This window comes from Hibiscus syriacus, unplaced genomic scaffold (genome assembly GCF_006381635.1).
Source record: "Hibiscus syriacus cultivar Baekdansim isolate YM2019G1 unplaced genomic scaffold, ASM638163v2 tig00110187_pilon, whole genome shotgun sequence".
NCBI lineage: Eukaryota > Viridiplantae > Streptophyta > Magnoliopsida > Malvales > Malvaceae > Hibiscus > Hibiscus syriacus.
Genome location: NW_024062618.1, coordinates 951,468 through 972,008, shown reverse-complemented (window position 1 = coordinate 972,008; position 20,541 = coordinate 951,468). Strand labels below are relative to the sequence as shown.

At 32.4% G+C, this 20,541-nt stretch overlaps 3 protein-coding genes, 1 non-coding gene and 2 pseudogenes across 4 annotated transcripts; 4 read left to right on the top strand and 2 right to left on the bottom strand.

Annotated features, from left to right (window-relative positions):
- Positions 1 to 3,448: 3,448 nt before the first annotated feature.
- Positions 3,449 to 3,999, bottom strand: LOC120217339 (TPD1 protein homolog 1-like). Its single transcript, XM_039214483.1, has 2 exons — positions 3,879 to 3,999; positions 3,449 to 3,785 (listed from the first exon to the last, which is right to left on the bottom strand). The coding sequence occupies exons 1-2, from the start codon at positions 3,997 to 3,999 to the stop codon at positions 3,451 to 3,453; spliced, it is 456 nt and encodes a 151-aa protein (XP_039070414.1). The 3' UTR covers positions 3,449 to 3,450.
- Positions 4,000 to 7,949: 3,950 nt separating this feature from the next.
- On the top strand, positions 7,950 to 8,453 carry LOC120217337. Its single transcript, XM_039214482.1, has one exon. The coding sequence runs from the start codon at positions 7,950 to 7,952 to the stop codon at positions 8,451 to 8,453; it is 504 nt and encodes a 167-aa protein (XP_039070413.1).
- A 602-nt stretch (positions 8,454 to 9,055) lies between these two features.
- Positions 9,056 to 9,161, top strand: LOC120217801. Its single transcript, XR_005525187.1, has one exon. It is a non-coding gene; the product is annotated as a U6 spliceosomal RNA (small nuclear RNA).
- A 1,322-nt stretch (positions 9,162 to 10,483) lies between these two features.
- On the top strand, positions 10,484 to 11,594 carry LOC120217336 (annotated as a pseudogene).
- Positions 11,595 to 12,800: 1,206 nt separating this feature from the next.
- On the bottom strand, positions 12,801 to 13,301 carry LOC120217456. Its single transcript, XM_039214545.1, has one exon. The coding sequence runs from the start codon at positions 13,226 to 13,228 to the stop codon at positions 12,926 to 12,928; it is 303 nt and encodes a 100-aa protein (XP_039070476.1). The 5' UTR covers positions 13,229 to 13,301; the 3' UTR covers positions 12,801 to 12,925.
- A 4,500-nt stretch (positions 13,302 to 17,801) lies between these two features.
- On the top strand, positions 17,802 to 20,226 carry LOC120217579 (annotated as a pseudogene).
- The last annotated feature ends 315 nt before the right edge of the window (positions 20,227 to 20,541 follow it).

The following is a 20,541-nucleotide window of genomic DNA, read 5'->3' as shown; positions in this document are numbered from 1 at the left end:
CTCATTGAATTTTGTCGGGGAACGAGAGATTTTGAATTTTGATTATGGACATGTGTTGATTTGGGTGTGCGGTGGTGTTTGAATTTTGAAGTGTATGGCATGCCAATGGCGCCACAATGCTTTATTCAACTAATGATGATTTGGAGCGTAAACGAGCCGAGTTGAGTATTGCTGAGTCGAAAATTTTGAAATAAAATTTGATTCGACTCGAAAATTCGCGAGTTTAAAATTTTTAAGTACGACTCGAACTCGAAATCCTGAACTGAAGCTCGTGAGCAGTTCGAAAAGGCTCGAAATGAAAAAAAAATCTTAAACTTAACTTAACTGAAACCTCAAACTATAACATAAACCTTAAATACATGAAAATTTACTGTATTTTAAAAAAAATCAATACATAAAAATTAATATTATTAATAATTTACTTTTTAAAAAAAATAATATCTTAATATATTATATTTTCGAGCTGCTCACGAGCTTTTCGAGTCGATCTCGAGTAGCTCGCGATCTGTCTCATTTCATTTACAGCCCTAATGATGATATGGACTCATTCATCTAATTAAGGTCAAGTGTTGGATAGTATAGAATAAATTTTTTTAAGTTTATAAGTATTGTTTTTTTTATTTTAATTTTTTTAGAAGCAACTAATTTTAATAAAAAAATATTTAAATTTACAATAAAATTTTACAACCACAAATGTAAGCAAAATATAAAATAAAAATATTTTCTTAACCACAAGAAAACTAGTCACTTAAGATCACATAAAGAATGTACAAGTAAAAGATTAAAAAACTTAACCAAATAAATTCGAACAAAAATTATTGAAATAGGATGAAGCTATTGAAAGACCACAAGAAAAATCGAGCGATGTGAAAAATACTATCCACGAACACAAATCGTGTATTCAAATCCAATCCGAGAGTCCAAAGCAGTGAATATCAACATAATAATAATTAAGCGCCATCTTTATCAGTCACGAAGATGTCAAATCCAACCATGAAAAAGATGATAAACGAAAATAAAAACCAAACGACCGAAAACGTGTCATAATTTATAAAGATAGAAGAAAAAGTGTCTTAAAGACATAAGAATACATAAAGGTAGAATTATTAAAAATAAAAAATAAAAAAAATATAAAGATACTCTATAATAAAGCAAAAGAAAAACAATGAATATCGACAGTCGACAATTAATATCAAGGTTGCTGCCACTGCCCATCACAGAGATAAATAATAAAAGAGACTAACGACAACTAAAAAAATAGAAAAAATAGTGAATACTCGTATAAATATTTAAAGTTATTTTAATCTATTTTTTAATTATATTAAATTAAATCAAATAAATTCATTTTATTTATTTATTTTTAAATAATATAAGATAATTATAAAATAATATCATATTTTTAACTTATTAATAATACATACATATCTTACAAGTATAATTACTTAAATTTAAGTTTTTCAAAAATAATATTTTTTATCATTTAAACCATTTAATCGATTTTATTTGAATTAATTTGGAATCAATAATATTTTATTCTAATTCATCGATAATCACACTCTAAGCAAACATCAAAACTCCGCCACCTAAACAAACATCAAAACAACATTACTGGCATAAACTGAACACAAAACGAAGCGTTTAATTAATTCCCAAATGGTGCACAACATTGATGCCGCATATTGTCGGTTAGTTTCAATAGTTAATCAATTAATAGTTTTTATTTAAAAATATTATTTTATTAAAATTAAATTATTAAAATATTTCAAAAAAAATTAATATCAAAATGATCATTCAATTAAATATTAAAAAATACAAATTATTTTTGACATTCTATCTATTAAAAATGTTCTAAACTCTAGAGACTTCAAATAATTTTTTTAAAATTTTAATAAATTAAACTTTACCCTCTAGATTTCATATTTAAATAATTAAAAAAATTTATATTTTTAATATTTAATAATCTAAACTCTCAATGTTTAATATTTGGATAAATGTATGATTTTAGTTATTCAAAACAAAATAATACAAATCAACGGCTCAACCTATACAACAAAATAAACAAATAAAATATTCAATTCTATACAAAGAATTCTATTGACAGAATTCCTCTCTTCCGCATATGATAAATAAAAGAATTTCAAGCAAATTGCAAAATAATAATAAAGAAGACGAGTAATGGTCTACGTAAGTTCCTAACTCTAGTTCTTTACAAATGACAAACCTGAATAACACTTAGGGTCTGTTTGTTTAGCTGTAATTGGTTTTCCAGAAAATGAATTACTGGAATTTGAATTACTGGAATTTGAATTACTGGAAAATGAATTACTGGAATTTGAATTCTGAAAAATGAATTACATTTCTGTAAAATGAATTACATTTCTGGAAAATTAATTACATTTCTGGAAAACATCTGGAAAACGTTTTATGATGTTTGGAAGATGTTATTTAAATATTTTTTCGGTATATTTTAGTGAAATAAAATTTTATAAATTATATTAATTATTTATTAAAGTAATAGTACTATATTATATTTTAAAAATATTAATTAGTATATTTTAATATCTTTACTAAAATATTATTGAAATATATAAATAATATTATTCATTATTAAATATATAAAAAAATTTATTATATATTATTAAAATAAAAATATAATATCTTATATTATTATAATATAATTGATTATTTTATATAATATTAAAAATATTATATTATATTATTATAAATATTAATAAATATATTTTAAATATTTTAATAATTAATATTTTGATGAAAATGATATTAAAATATTTTATTAATATTAAATTCATAAAATAAAATTATTTTGAGTATTTTTGCTTTGAAGTGAAAAGTTCGGAAAATGACTTACGGAAAATGAATCCGTAAGTCATTTTACAGAAAACACAAAGGAAATTCTGTTACTAGGAAAATGAATTACATTCCGGAAAACGAATTACGTGAAACAAACACGGGAAACGTTTTCCGGAAAACGAATTACGTGAAACAAACACGGGAAAACATTTTCCGGAAAACGAATTACGTGAAACAAACACGAAAATTCGAGGAAAACCAATTCCGTAATTCCAATTACGAAACAAACATACCCTTAATCATATAGTTTTGAAAAGAGAACAACCAAAAGTCAAGGTTCATTTCCATGAAGGGCACATCCAACGCTCAATATTTGATATTTGAATCATCCCTATTATTTTAAATTTCTTTTCAAATATATTTAAAGAATGCTTCTAGTCCTCATCGTGCAGATACAAAGCGACGAGAAATCCAACGTCAGATTATACTACTTTTCTTCATTATATAGAATTAATCAAACCCCCGCAAAGTCCTTAATTACTCTCTTAATACCAAGTAGAAGAACATTATACTCTAAAAAAAACATACCGTACGTATACATACATACACGCAAGACTGAGTCGTGACTCGAGGGGTGAGTTAGCAGCAGGCTACAGACGAGACAGATAGAGGGTAGCTAAAAGTATTAGAATATTCAAAGGAGAGGCCTTCGCCGGGACCAAGTGGCTCCCCATCATTAACAAGGCAATCGTCATAGGTTTGTCGCCTGAACACCGTGGGATTAATCAACTTCACCGAACTAAACCACCCACAGCTGACGTGAATGTTGGAGATGCTACAACCCGACACGCACACGTTCATTATCTGAACCGTGTACGTCGGGATCCCGTTCGGAAGCGGTGCCGTCGAGCCTTGGAATATCACGATGTCGTCCTTGGTGCACTCGTTGCCGATCCGATTGGCATCGCCGTCGTCTGCATGTGGTGTGTGCATTAATCAGAGTTTTTCGTTCAAAGTCAAAATGGTTAGATATAATTAAATGATATAATTTATGATCTGTGTCATACCAGTGGACTGCAGCAGCTTCCTAGCTATGGCAGATGTGTTTTTCTTGGAAAAGGCTACGTTTTTAATGCTTCCATGACTCGCTGCTTCCTCTTGTTGAATTGACGACTCCACTGCATTCATTTATCGATCGAGTCTTAATTCAATTATATATTTTGAAGATCGAATACATACATTTTTAAATATAATTATCTTCGATTTAGATTAACACACATGCATGTTAGTTTTGGAGGAGAAAATGCAGATTACCGAAGAAAAGCAGTATAAGCAGAGGCAAAAACCAAGACAGAAAGGTGACGCCGCCATTGCCGAGTATTGTCTGCTTAAGGCTTGCCGGAGCAGTTGTCATTGTCATTCAACAAGATGATTAGTTGCCGGACCTCTTTTGCATGCGTTTTGATCGAAGAAGAAGATGATGGCAAATACTGAGCTGGTAGCTGAGGTGCAGATGAATTTATAAGACCAACAAGCATAGAGCGTGAGGAGCTCACTAGTACCGGATTGCCCTCCCTTTCTTAGGGACTCTGCTACCACGTGTAAGAACTTCACTCTCATTTTTTTACCATCACAAATGTTATCATTGTTTTATACTATAAAAGTAATTTTATTCAATTCTCCAATAATATCTAAATTATAAAATATATATTTTTGTGTAATATAATTTCTAGTTAGATAATTAGAAATATATATTATTGATGTTATTATGCATAGATTAACTTTTTAATACGTAATCGTTAGAATTCGATAATTTTAAAAAAAATCTTGTAAGTTAGGATGCAGAGTAACAACAACGTCCTTTATGTACCAAAAAAAAAAAGAAAATGAGTTAATATATTCTATAATATTTTATAAATATTATAGGAGAACAATAGGTTGATATATGACACAATACATGTAAGAATATATTTACATCTTCAATATTTTAAGTTAGGATTATAATAGTAATATTTAATTAATATTAAGATTAAAAATGATTAAGTTAAAATATTAAAATATTTTACTTAATAAAAATAAAAGTTATATATATATATATATATAATCAAGTCAAATATCAAATCAAACGAAATTTCTTTAAATCTTAATAAGATTAAATAATGAGTGAATGAATACGATATTCAAACTTATTTTAAACATATCAAAAACAATAATCTGACTTATATCCATTCCTAATCAAAATCGACCCTGTAAACCCGAGTCTCTCACCAACGTATGGATGTTAGATGTAGATTACCATACACGTATTACAGCACCGTTCCCAAAACATACGTGCAAATGCGATATTAATGTAGGTAGAGACGTAGAGTCAAACTATCTTTGAGAAACGGGCTCAATATCCATATTGAGTCCTTCAATGATCATCCTTAATTAATGAACCTGCTAAACATCATAATCTTCATTAAGAGGGGTGTATTAACGCGTTAAACACACAACCTTTGATGTTTCCATCCATGATGGATTAAATGATTATCGAAGTGGGTGTCGTTGCAGGTTTTAAGACAACCTAATATTCGTGCAGGTGAATAACTCTCTTCGCATGCATGCAAACATTCCCAGGCAGTGACTTGACACTGCCACAAGATGCATGCATGCACGCACTTGATTAAAACTTTTCACTCTATCTAATTCTATGAAAAAATTAAAATAAAAAATCAGTAAATGCAGCCGATGCTTCTTCCATTCTTTTTCGATTGCCACAAGACAAAATAATTTCATGCAGTCAATACTTCAAATTTCAAACAATGGTAGCTGCTGTTCCTACAGTTCATTTATAATTGGGAACTTTGAAACTAATGCCAGACCTAATTATTAAACAACTTACTAGCTTATGTTAATGAACTGTCTTCTCTCGTTAGTTACAAAATATATTATATTAAAATGATTTTCAAATCATTAATCTTTTAAAATTTTTAAAATATTTTTTTAAAATCTATTAAAGATGCATGTACACTATATACACGAAACTACACAAATTTTATTTTTTTATAAAAATAATGTTATCTTTTATCATTAAAACAACTCAATAAAATTTGACATGTAGCCGCATTTTGGGATTGTATATACACCTTGGTTTTTTTGCATTTATATATATAGTTGATTGAGTTTTGGCAGGGATAAGGATGGATCAATGCATACCAATTTGACTTTTGAAGTTTGTTCCTCACCCTTCAATTTTCATGCCAACTGTTGTCATTTGGTCTAACTATGCACCTAGTCTCTGTATCCTTATAAAAAAGACATAATATTAAAATTATCTTCTAATATTTGACTGAATAGGTACTTTAACCTCTATTTTTTAATACCCTAGCCCTATATTAGAATATTAGAGTATTCCAATACCCTAAACATTTCATTTCAATTCAAAATGACTCATAGTTAGAAATTGACTAACAATCAATGTTTGTCGATTGTTAGTCGATGATGTGACATATTATATGTTTAAAGTATCGATGTGATACTATCACATGTACATAAGTTATGACTTTGCATGTGTTACATGTCTACATTAATGACATGACATGTCAACAAAAATATTTTATTTTTATTTATTGAATTGACATTTATCTTCAAATTTAACAAATGAAAATGAGAAGATTTTTATAGAAAAATTATTTTTGTTTTTATAAGGATAAATGAATTATCCTTATATTTGAAAGCTTCAATCTCAGTCATTAAACTCAATTAATCCAACAAACATATAATTTTTTTTATTGTGTAGGTAGATTCTAACTCATAAAATAATCTTATATGTATGTGTGTATATATGTGTGTGTGTGAGAGAGAGAGAGATATAGAGGGAATTAGAAACATGGCATTGAGAATAGATGGTTTCTGCATTCAGCATGTCATGTATTGAGGCACCGAAACGAGCCTAATAACTTGCAGTACTGCAAGAACATGGAATGCTACCAAAGTCGAGGAGTAGTCGCTCTGAGCTCGAAGGTCTCGTCCAACTGCGATCTGATGTTGTCTCGGAATGTGGAAACACGGCCACGTCGGGTTTTCAGATGCCGCTGCAGTATCCTCAGTACACAAAAGCAGATTACGAGAAGATGGAGGAGTGGAGAGTGGACGAGCTTCGAAGAGAGTAGGGGCTAAATTTAGACGGCTGCCATAGTAGGGTGGATGAGAAGAGAGCTTATGCAATGGGTGCATTCTTATGGCCTCATCAATATTGATCCTTGGTGTTTAAGGGGTACGTTGTATATCTTAATTAGAATAATTTAGACACAGCATCTCTGCCCTCTCAACTAGAGTTGATGTGTAACGCTTATAGGATAGCTTACTTTTTTTTTATTTAAACGGAAAAATGCAATCAAATATCTATAATAGAATTATAGACGACTAATGTTATCTGGTTTAAGAAATATGAAGAGTGTGTAAAAGAACTCGAGTAGAAGAACCTTAGAAAAAAAAGCCCTCTTCTAATTTGTACGAGAGACTTATGTAATGAACTTTAGTTTTAGTGTTAAGCTTAGGACATAATGGTTAGTCGTAGGCCATTTAGTCATACAAGCATAGCTATTAAATAATAAGTTTGGTTCTCATAGATCACGTGAACTGTCATATGGTAGATTTGGCTATGACAGATCGTGTTAGTTTTTAGATGGTAAATAATTTGACTTTAGCCTATCACGTAGGTTGTCAAAATTTATATCAATGGACTAGTTATCATTCAAAGGATTTGAAGTTTCGGAAGATAGTAACAAGCGATATAAAATTCTAAAGACTTTGAATATTCAGAAGATTTCAATGCTTGATAGGCAAAAAAAAAATGATTGGAAGATATGACTTCGAGAAAAGATACAGAGGTGGTATAACAATATATGTATACAAATATAAAAGAATAACAAATCCAACATCATAATGCACTGCTTTAGTGGGCATGAATGTACAGGTAGTGGGGCATAATTTGATATAGAGCCTAGAAGCTTCAAAGGAAGAAAGCATTATCCATTTACCCTTAAATTTCACCATCCTTCTACTATACCTATAGTCTCCCAAGAGTTTGCAGATCTTTCCTTTCGCTCATTTTGTGTTAAAAAAAGACAATCATAAACAACAAAGCGACCACCATGGATCAATACGAGAAGCCTGCAGAGACGAAGCTCAAAGCTGTAGGAAAATATCAGTTTCTTAAAAGCACATTGCAGATTGTTATATCGGTTGCGTTTCTATCCATTTTCCTTTCCCATTCTTCAAGCTTTGCCTACTCTTTGTTCCCTCATTCATTCAATGTTTATTTCTCCACTTTCCTTTTCTCATTATTCACCCACACACTCGAGAGGAAGTACATGTTCCTCTTCTGCAATGGAATCCTAGCGTTCATAGCCAAAAGCTCCGTCTCCGGCTGGTCGACGATATTGGCTAACTCAACCGACACGAAAGCTTCAGTTATCGACGGTGGCGTTCCTCTTGCAGTTGAAGTACCTGGAGAAGAACCCGAAGATGCTTATGGAGATGAAGTTGAGAAAGGGTCACTAGGAGGAAGAGGAGGAGAAGAAGAAAATGAAGCTTCTGTGACTGTGGAAGATGATGTCAATGGCGGCGAGGAAGACGAAGAAAGAGAGAAACGATGATCGGTGAAGCAAGAACAGCAAGAGGAGGTGCCGATTAGTATGAGCACGGAGGAGTTGAACAGGAAGATTGAAGAATTCATAAGGAAAATGGAGGAGGAAATCAGGATTGAAGCTCAACAACAACAAATGATTTTATCTAATTAATATATTTCGAAGGAAGAATATCAGATGTAGCATCTTATGATCAGATCATGTCACATGTGTACGTAATAACCGCATAAACTTTATTCAGAATAAAATAAAATTAATTATGATAGCTTTTAAATTATTATTTTTACCTTTTATTAATATTATATATCGAAAGAAATCATTTGCTGAGTTGAGTGGAAAACGCTAGAATGGACTAGACGGGAGATCTTTACCTGCTAGAAAGTAAGTTTTTCTTAGTAGATATGTACTAAATTGACCAATTATTCGGTCATTATTAGCCCATTAGAGAACTTATAGTGATAAGTCACTAAAAGATTTAGTTTAATTTGAGGTTATTATTACTCATTCATCCTATAATTTGTATCTCATATTAATTATATATGTAATTTTAGGAGATATATTTGATCAAAGTAATATATGTTCGAAAAATTTTCAATCATTTAATAATAAACGTTGAAATACCTCATGAACATCCGATAAAATTAGAACGATACAGATTAGATTAACATGAAACATGTGCAAGGATGACAGACAAATCGAGACATGGTCCAAATTTTATTTATCCAAAAAAATGAACACTCTAACATCTCATTGTGTTTGGATTTGTGACCTCTAAGAATAATAATTATCTCTTTAACCACTAAAATTACTTAATTTATGCCTCAACAAGATATTAAGCAGAAGAAAATTACCACCAAATGAAGATGGCACGATGTTCCACGTGGCAAATTTTGTTGCTTCCGAAACTAAAATTTTATTAATTATTATTATTAAACTTTTAAAAATCATAAAATATCATTAATTTTATTAAATTATTATAAAATGATCATCGTAATGTTATAATAAATGTAATAATTCAATAAATTTAATAATAATTTTGTAACATATCAATAAAATTTAATGTTCATTTTATAAGATAAACTTAATGATTATTTTATAATTGAAAGTTTAACAATTAAAACGACTATTTTAGCATAGTTCAATTGACCTCGGGTATACTTCACCCATTAAGTGTATCGAAAGATATAAAAAGTACTAGCTAGCTACTCTATCCATGCCATGAACACCAAAATACAACTGGTAGCAGGAAGTGTTCAGTTTTGAAGGACAAAACAGAATCTATATCATAAACACTATCCATGTCTATCTATTTGTGTTTTGTCCTCTAATACTTTGTACAGTTTCAGAAAAAGACACTCCTCCCATGGGGATTCCCACAATCATGTGGCTACAAATCTATGCACCCTTCCATTTTCATTTCTTCGTCATTTGTCAAATATAGAGGACGACGATCTATGTACTCGTCCGAGGGCCCAAGGGACCCTCGGCCTGTACCTGCAAAGGCAGAGAAGTTATGGAGGAAAGGGATTATCTAGAAGGATCCCGCTGTGGTAGATGTTGTTGAGAAGCATTGCCATTGTTGCATCTGTCCTGCAAGTGGAGACAAATGGAACAATATGCATCCTAATGATTATCAATCATTCTGGTGTTGTTTATGTTATTAATTTAATAAAAGAATATATAAGATAATTAAATATTAAATAAAAATGATATATTTCCATAATAAAAATTTAAAAAATAATGAACATACCTGAATTAACTTCAACCATTAACCTGTTTTTTCTCCTGTTAGTGTTCTAAGCGTAGACAGCTCCTATCTCTGAGGGTCTCTTTTATAATATTTCCCATTTTGTAGCTCTTAACATCATCTTTTTCCTCTTCAAATCAATCTTTACACTTCCAATCCTTATATTTCTTTCCTTTAATGCCATTCAATCCCCAAGTTTAAGCTTCTTTAAATTTGTATGACATATTGCTCAATGTTTATGAATCCATAATTGTGTTGAGAATTTATATTCTAAAACCATGGCAGATGATGATGCTAGGCAGTCTTTGCTTTCATCCTTGAATGATTCACTAAAATCTCAACGAGACAAAGGCCCTTCATAGAAGAAGGTACCATTTCCGTTCGAAAGGTCCATCGGAGAAAAACTCCAACGAGAAAGAGAAGGAGCATCCATTTATAAACCTTGAACCAGTACGCGTGGCACGGGAGTTTAGGTTAAAGTACGTGCTAATGTTTTTGGGCGCTTATCTAGGTATAGGCACCTTTTGGTTTTAACTCATCGAGAATCAGATCGACGGCAAGAAAACGAATGGGATCGTCGATGCTGTTTACTTTTGTGTCGTGACGATGACCACTGTTGGGTACGGTGACCTAGTGCCCCATAGCTCATTGGCGAAGATACTCGTGTGCATTTATGCCTTCGTTGGTGCGGCTCTCGTCGGTTTAATCCTAAGTAATGCAGCGGATTACATTGCGGAAAAGCAGGGGATTTTGTTGGTAAAAGCCCTGCATATGAATGACAAGTTCAATACGGCTGAGGTACTTATGGATATCGACACCAACAAGGTCAAGTATAAGTTTCTGACGATCGTGGCACTACTCCTGGTGCTTATAATCGCCGGAATCGGGTTCTTGTTTCTCGTCGAAGGGATGGAATTCCTCGATGCGGTTTATTGTGTGTGCGCGACAATCACGACACTTGGATACGGGGATAAGAGCTTTTCGTCGCAAGAGGGACGTGTGTTTGCCATTTTGTGGATACTTACCGGTACGGTTTGCTTAGCTCAGTTCTTCCTCTACCTAGCCGAGCTGTACACCGAGAGAAGGCAGAGAGCACTGGTTAAGTGGGTTCTTAATAGAAATCTAACTGCTGGTGACCTTGAGGCAGCAGATTTGGATCATGATGAGATGGTTAGGTAAGCTAGCTAGGATCAACTTGCATAATGTATATTGCACATACATACATACATGCATGCATGCATGATGCTTATTTGTTTGTCAATTCTCTCTATGACAGTGCAGCAGAATTCATCTTATATAAGCTCAAGGAAATGAGAAAGATATGCCAGGAAGACATTGTAATGTTGATGGAGAAGTTCAAAGCTCTTGATGTTGATCACGCGGGAACTTTGACTTTGTCCTAACATGTAACAGGACCAAAAAAGCAACTAAAAATTCAGAAATATTTTTGAGGATCGGTATATATATATATATATATATTAACAACACAAAATATTTATATATAGGTGAATGCTATCAACAAAATGAATAATTAACATAAAAGAATTAGATTTCAGAATGTACACAAATTTTAATAATAACTGACCTTTGCTTGATTGTATTTACAAATTTATTGTACTTACTGACGAAGTTCCTTTTTACAGTTCCTTATGATTTTTGTAGGTTGAATTATGTTATTTAGTTTATGGATTAAAATATATAGGTTATGCATATAGTTCTTGTACTCTCTTTAGTTAATTTTAATCTCTGCATATTTTGAATTTTAAAATATTCATGTTATTTCAAACATTTAAATGATATATAGATAATGTAACAAAATTATATGATTTAAAATGGTGAAATTAAAAAACATTAACTAAAGTTATAATTTTAGGTTGATAAAATTTGATGTAATAGATTTTATGATTAATGTGTTAAGATTGAAATTTCCAAATTTAAAAGTACAAGGATTTAAAATAATCAAATTAAAATATAGTGACTAATTTTAGAACTTAATATAGGGACTAATACAAATTTTGACCTTTCCCTTTTCCAATTTACCAACTCTATCATTGTCGCTACAGTATAATTATGATTAGGATGGTCATGGGTTGGTTAAACTTTTTGTTGATCTGAATTCAATTTGATTATAATACTAATTTTTATGTCACCGATTTGATTCGGGTGTAGGAAGACTTAACTCAACTCGATTTTTGGGTAAAAATTAACATAGGATCTAACCCGACACAAATATATAGTTCTTATTTTTATTCGACAAAATAGGAACCTAATTGAAAAAATATATATAGATAAATGTATTATTATAATTATCCCTAAATATATAATAAATAACTATACTATTACCTCCGGTCATATTGAAGATTTTTCATTCTAAATCTAAACTTGACTCAATTTGATCTTATCATTCAAAAGTCTGACTCGATCTGAGCCCAAATTTTATCAAAAAATTGATCCTATATAGTCAGGTTGAAACCTATCGGATTTAATTGCAAATTAGAGGTAAGTATAAGTAATTTACTTAAGTGTTGATTAAAAAATAACATCTAAAGCAAACGATAAAAAAGCTGATCTCTTAAATAAAATTATTACTAACGACTCACTCTTATATGATCGAGTTAACAATAGGTTCGATGCCCCTTGCTTTTACATTTTGTAAGGGAAAGTAGAAGAAGAATTACAGCTTTTGTGCAAATCAATTCAAACGAGGAACCAGGCCGGCCCATGTCGTTGTTGTTCACTCAAATCTCCGAGGTTCCGCATCTGTATGCTCCGGCCGGGCAGCCGCAACATAGTCCAGTAGTCCTTCACCGGCCTTTTCACCGTGATCTTCTGTCGCTAACTGCGAAACACCACCAAAAGCCACAATCAGCACCAACAACACGGTCGTAGACGCAAAAAGAGGCCAAAAGTAGGCCAGAACGGTGAGCAGACTCGGGGCTGCATACGCTAGAACAGCGACGATCGATGAGGCGAGGATCGTTACGATGAAATGATATCTGTATTGGTTCAGCTTTTGTTGGATGTCCATTGGCTTCATTGCTATAAACAATAAGAAATCAAACAAGGGGAATTGTATTTGAGCATATGATGTATGTGGAATATATTAAGATTGCAGAGGGTGATGGCATTGAGACTTGGTGACTTGTTTTTTCTTGCAGAGATTCTTCTTTCTTTCTCTTTTTTTCCTAATATCTAATTTGGTTTTTAATCCTTAACTACGATAAAATTTTGGATTCAATCATTCTATTTTAATTTAACATAATTTGATCATCTATTTTTATAATATGTTATCAGTATGTCCAAATCGATAGCATCGTTGGTTGATATTGTTAAAATGATGATTGTTGTTTTTTAATCGTTATCCAATTACACAAACTGACAATTAACCATTCATATTCAATAAATAATAAATTTACATATGCTTAGAGTTGTCATATGTTAACATCTAAGATGATATGTATATGTACGAGTTGATTGATTAAAGGTATTTTAGAAAAAGAATATCTGTTATTATTTAATGATAACAATTAAAAATATTAATAATTCGAATTTATTTGGAAACGAAGTTAAAGAACAAGTAGAAGCCATGTCTCTCTTAGTTAAATGAAAATTTTGTATTTTTAACTCCTCTCGAAAGTTAATAATTCAACTTTAATCCTTTTAGCACTTGGTACAGTAGAAAATTTTATTTTTGGCCCCTTCCAAAAATTAATAATTCACTTTAAGTCATCTTAAAACAAATCTATTAATATTAGCCCCCAAAATTTTATAAATTTATCTTAGTCCCCTTGACATAAAGGTCTTGGCTTTGCCCTTGGACCAAGTAATAACATTATAAAAGTGCACACCAAACTGTGCTAAATTAAATGTATGAAGTCTCAAATTTTAATATAGTAAAAGGACAAAAATCATATTTAGACCAAATTAAACCCAATATCAACAAGTTTAAGATTAATAAAAGTAGGTCAATTATTCCATTCTTCTTTTTAAAGAATGAGGGCCGAGTGGTCCTATTGGAGGAAAACGTATGGTGTGTTTTGGAATTTATGCTCTTTCCACTTAGAGGATAGGGCTTGATCCAGTGGCCGCTGCTCTTTCATTGAAAGTAAGATTAAGATTAGATTCATATTTCAGAAAGAAAATTCATAAATCAAAAGATATTACATATTAAAATACATTCAAACTCATATTTTTTGTATATGTTATAAAAATAATAATATCAATTAAATTAAAATTCGATTCGAGATTTTTTTAGAAAGGGTTAGATGCTATGAAAGAAAGAAAAGTAGAGGGGCGTGGGTTGATTCCATTTCTACCTGGACACCACTGGTTTTGGTATATTCATTTTCTTTGGCTGATGGTTAAAGACAATGAAGGATGACTTTGTAGGAGGACAACTACTTACACTTGCTATGCTTCTCAAACTCTTGAAACTGGAGGCTTGTTAACCAACTCCCCTTAATTAACCTTCTCCCTTTCTATGCAAACTAGGGATGATAATTTGATGGGTTTTTATTTGAATTGATTTGATAAGATTGGTTTTTTTTTTAAAAAATGAAATCAAGTTCGGATTGAGTTTTGTAAAGGATTAGGTCGGGTCGAGTTAGGTCAAGTTTAAAGTGATTTTTTTTACTCAAACTGACTTGAAATAATAGTATATTTTATTTCTATATATTTAGGGATAATTGTTATAATATATCCTATGTATTTTTTAATTAAGCCCTAATTTGTCAAATTAAAATAAGAAAAAAAGTATATTCGTGTCAATTTGGATTGAATGTGAGTTTTTACACTATAATATATGTCAAATTTCAGGTGGATTAAATGATCAAAGACAATGTTGTTATCTCTTGAAGTTCTGAGTTAAAATAGTTGCGTCTGCAAGGTGTGTATATTCTCAATGACTAAGAAATTTTTTGAACAAATATTATCTTATAATCACCTCAGACTGTTTAAGAAAAAAAATATTTTATCTCATGTATAAAAAACATTTTTAATTAATTATCGGTCAATTTAATTAGATGAATTCATTCTCGTAATAATCCTATATGATAATCCAAATTAGCAGACCCAATAAAATCAGATGGACTACTAACCTTGAAGTTTAAATGTAGAACCAATAAAATTAGAATAACTTATGGGTGGATGGACTTAGGATGCGTAGGGGTCGGATTTTCGGTCAATTCAATTAAACTCGAAAATTTTATACCTTCACTTAAAATTTGATCCAACTTTTGAGATAAAATCTGACTCTAATTTGATCCGACCTAAAATAATATAAAACTATTAATTTTACTCAATAAAATAGAGACTTAATTGAAAAAAATATAAAGAGATATATTATTATAATTATCCCTAATATAAGGTATAATTATATTATTTTCGGGTCGGATTGGATAATTTTCACCTAAATCCGAATTCCACCTGACCTGAACTTATCCTCTAAAAAAACCTGATCCGACCCAAACTCGATTATTTAAAAAAATGCCCCAATTAAATCGGATTGAGTCGAAACATGTCGAATTTGAATCCCTGCTAATCCCTAGATGGTACAATTAGATATCGACATAAATCTAGTTGGGTTTGGTTTTTGGTTAATCCGACGAGATAAAAATCATATTTTTAATTAAAATTGGATTTTGATCCTAATTTAGAGTGATCTCACGAGACTCGAAATTTGACTCGTCTTTTGAGATAAAATTTGTATTTTATCCAACCCGACTCGGTAGAAATATATATATATATATAAATTTTATTAGATAAAATGTAGATCTAATTGAAAAAAATAGATATATTATTGTAATTATTGTTAAATATATAAAGTTTGGGTTAGGATCCATTTACACCTAGCGTAAAACTTTTAGTTTTATATCTTTTTAGGATTGTTGGATAAGAGGAAATCGAAGGATGAAATTAATTCCTTATTTTTTTCCGTAGTGAATATCTTCTCATTTCTCTTACTCTTACTCTTAATTTTTGATTTTCTCCATCCAAATATCTTAAAAAGACGTAGAACTATTTAGTTTTACACTATGTAATTAGATCCTAACCCATAAACTATTACTATATTATTTTTCAGGTCGAATATTTTTCACCTGATAAATTTAAGTCAAGTCGGAATCCATCAGGTTTAAATTGTGCGCTCATCTCTAGACAATATACAAGGAGCAGTCAAACAATAATTTACCAAACTAAAACCTATTCAAAATAGTAACAGAAAAGAGGGTTGGGAAGCTTAGGTTAATGGCAATGAACATCACTTTCAGAACAATTCAATTAAGGCATAATTAACATAAAAAAACCCTTAACCTTAAGCAAGGTTTGTGTGGCTTATTGGGTGTTGGTGGACTCTTCCCTTTGTCGTCTCTCTAATCACCACCACCAAGTCTTATCTTTACCGTCTCCAACTGGCTTATCCGCATCAACCCTTACAACCCTTTTATTTATTTATTGTTTCTTCAAATAGTAGAGTTAAATACTCCAAATGTCCTTGAATTATTACCTACGTTTCAAATTAGTGTTCGATTTTTAAAAATGTTTTAATTGTATCCTCAATCAATCAACTACTAGCTCAGTTTAAAATCTGTAGATCTAACATTAGGGGCATTTTTTGTTAACATCCTTACTAACAACAAAAGGATTTAATTTATATGATATTGATACTTTTGATGTTAGAACCTGTTGAAATTTGAAGACCAAATTAGAATTTGGATTATATACTAGTGACTCTGGTGGAATTGACCCTAAATAATAATGACATATGCACTTCCTTTTTTTTATCACTTTCAGATAAGGGTCATCAACACCTCATTAACTTGGTTCATTCAAACTGTGTGTTTGAGTGCCTTCCCACTAAGCTATGGAACCATACAAGAACAAGCCCTCGATTTCTGCAAAATTTAGCGCTTAAGGAATCCATTTTTTCCCCAAAGAAAGAGCTTTCCATCAACGTAGGACGGACCATGACAACCAAATCATAAATCTCAACCACTCTCTCATTGAATATCCATCGGTTTCGCACCCCGGGATTAGGGTTCTTAATACGCAAATAATATATAATTCCATACACTATCAATGAATCATATGATATGTTAAATTTCTTTTAGATTTATCTGTCATACACTAAGTTTGCAGCAAATGACACCAGCTAATACACTTTTGCTACATCGCATGTATACATACACGCACACATACATATACATATGATTCGGTTTAAGTGATAATTAATATTACATTTCATAAGAAAATAGATAAATAAAAGTAAAAGCAGTTATATTTATGATAATGAATGATTTAGAGAAAGGAAATTAGAAGTTGACATCATTGTCATGACAATGATGATGAGGAAGAATGAAAGCGATGGTTACTGTGTAAAACAATGAAATAATTAACCGGCTAGGCCGGCTTAGTCGCTTTCGGATCTTTGCTTAAGATTAAGGTAAGCTTTCCTCTCTTTGCGGTCAATTCCTTCAAGTAATGGACTCTCTCACTTTCTCTAACTAAAATACTAAATCCATTTGTGTGTGTATATATATATATATCTATATGTTATTCCTTAACAACCCCAAGTCTTGTGTTGTTATTGTTGCTGCTACTGCTGGTATCGTAAACACGATATCGAAAAAATGGTGTGTCATGAGGAATCATATGGAGGCCATGACCCTCACCCAAACCCGGTCGTGTTAGAGCTCACCCGGTTGCAGAACCAACTCAAAGGTTGTCTAATGATTTGTTTCTGAAACTGAACATGACATGTTATATGTTACTGACCATTGTGAATGTTGTTCCAGAAAAGGAAAGGGAGTTAGGTTCTGCACAGGATGAAATCAAAGCTCTGAAAGCAACTGAAGCATTGAATGATAAGGCCATACAAGAGGTAATCAAAATTTTCAATGTTATTATATTGGATTGATGTGCTTAATTAATGTTATTATATTGGATTAATGTACTTAATATTCAGCTCCAGAGTGAAGTTCAAAAGTTGGATGAGAAACATAAGGTCACTGAGAATGTCCTTGAATATAAGGTCAGTGCCTTTAGATTACTTGAGGTTGATATCTGTAATTCTGTTACATGTTTACTAAGGGTGCTGTGTTAATCGTATTCGATCGAAGAACCTCGAAATCAAGAGGTTGACGAACGAGAAGAAAGATGCATTGGCTGCGCAGTTTGCTGCCGAGGCAACTCTGAGAAGAGTGTATGCGAACCGAAAGGATGAAGATGATGTTTCGATTGGATCTGTCATTGCTCCACTGGAGGCAGAGATTAAAATGCACAAACACGAGATCGCGGTGCTTAGCGAGGATAAGAGGGCGTTGGAACGTCTCACCAAGTCGAAAGAGTCGGCTCTGCTCGAAGCGGAGAGGATTTTACGAAGTGCTCTAGAAAGGGCCTTAATAGTTGAGGAGGTTCAGAACCAGAACTTTGAGTTAAGGAGACAGATTGAGATTTGTCAGGTAAGAACCAAATTGACCGATTGAACACCCCACTCTCTACATTTGGTCGCTAATAACCGAATGATGCCGTGTACCTCAATGCAGGAGGAGAACAAAATCCTTGAGAAAACCAATCGCCAAAAGGTGTTAGAGGTCGAAAAGCTAAGCCAAACGATCAAGGAACTCGAAGAGGCGATTTTGGCTGGTGGGGCTGCAGCTAATTCTATCCGCGACTATCAGAGACAAATTTCCGAACTTAACGTATGTTCCATGGTTACAAGAACTATGGCAAATTGTTGTCCGTATAGTTATTAACCGAAACGAGTCGATTAATGCAGTATGAAAAGAGGACACTCGAAAGGGATCTTGCGAGAGTTAAAGTCTCGGCGAACCGTGTGGCGACCGTGGTGGCGAACGAGTGGAAGGATGAAAATGACAAAGTGATGCCTGTCAAGCAATGGCTTGAAGATAGGAGGCTGCTGCAGGTACATTCTTGGAAATTCTCCCACATCGTTTATTTATCGATCAACGAAACATGAAATTCGTGTGTTTGCAGGCGGAGATGCAGAGAGAGATTCAAGGACAAACTAGCAGTGGCAGAAAGAACAGCAAAAGCAGAAGCACAGCTTAAGGAGAAATTCAAGCTAAGGCTCAAGATATTAGAAGATGGCTTAAAGCATGTATCAAGTTTGTCACCTAAACCAGCCAAGTCGAGCAATATCTTTGGCCTTTTAACAAGCAGCAGTGGACTAAGGAAGAGGTCTACCTCGCAGCCAAGGGGTTCCACTGTAAGCACCTCTCCGTCGCAGCGGCCGAGCATAGAAATCGAAACAGCCAATGCCGGAATGAAACAAGGTGGCAGCTTGAAAAATAGGGCCGCACCAGAACAAAACATGGTAAGGAAAAATTTGTGGGCGTCTAGGTGTAAAGTTGCTGATAGTAGTGAAAAGGAAAATGCTGAAACGAAGGTAAACACGGATCGTAAAGACGGCGACACTGTGGATTGTGGTGCCGAAGATATGGTTTCGGGGTATCTGTACGATAGGCTTCAGAAGGAGGTGATCAATCTAAGGAAGTTTTGTGAGGCTAAAGAAAGCAATTTGAATGCTAAAGATGAAGAAATAAAGGTGACACTCTAGTACTTGTTCCCATGTTATGTATGTATGTATGTATATACGTATGAGTTCATGAAAGATGTGATTCTTTTTACAGATGCTGATGAAGAAGGTTGAAGCATTGTCAAGAGCCATGGAAGTGGAGTGTAAACGAGTGAAGAAAGAAGCAGTAGGTAAAGAAAAGAAGAATGGGTCAGCAAAAATGGAGGATACCAGAAAGATGAAAAGCATCAATAACTCCCCTAGAAAGATGAAAGATGAAACTCACACTGTTTGTTGAGAAGGGTAAGGCAAGCATCTTGAAGGTTGCCATGGATGGTGGAAGATGAAGGAAAATTGGGATTCAGTTGATTCGTTGTCCATGTCTAGGATATGATTGTTGGTGTAAATATTGAATTAAATTGTTTTGTTTTGTTTTCTGAAAATAGCTGGTTGGAAAAAATGATGTTTTGTGAATGATGAAATTGGGTTTGTTGATGGTAATCGTGAGTTGGAGATTTGACAACTGTAACATCCTGGCAATGCCCAGGATGATGAATAGTGTTTTTCTAATGCTTGATTTGGTTGTAAATGGGATGAATTTTTTCTTGTTTAATTGGATAAAAGGGTATAACATCAAGTTTTTTAACATTTTCAAAGCGCTAAACCATTAAAACCAACCTCTAAAAAATATTCGACTCTCTATACAGAGAGCTATTAACTGGATTCTCTCTACTTATGAGCAATCCTACCAGTCTACATCTTATTGTTTCCTTGATACAATGGACAATAGTCTCTTCTTACATATATCTTTTGTTGAA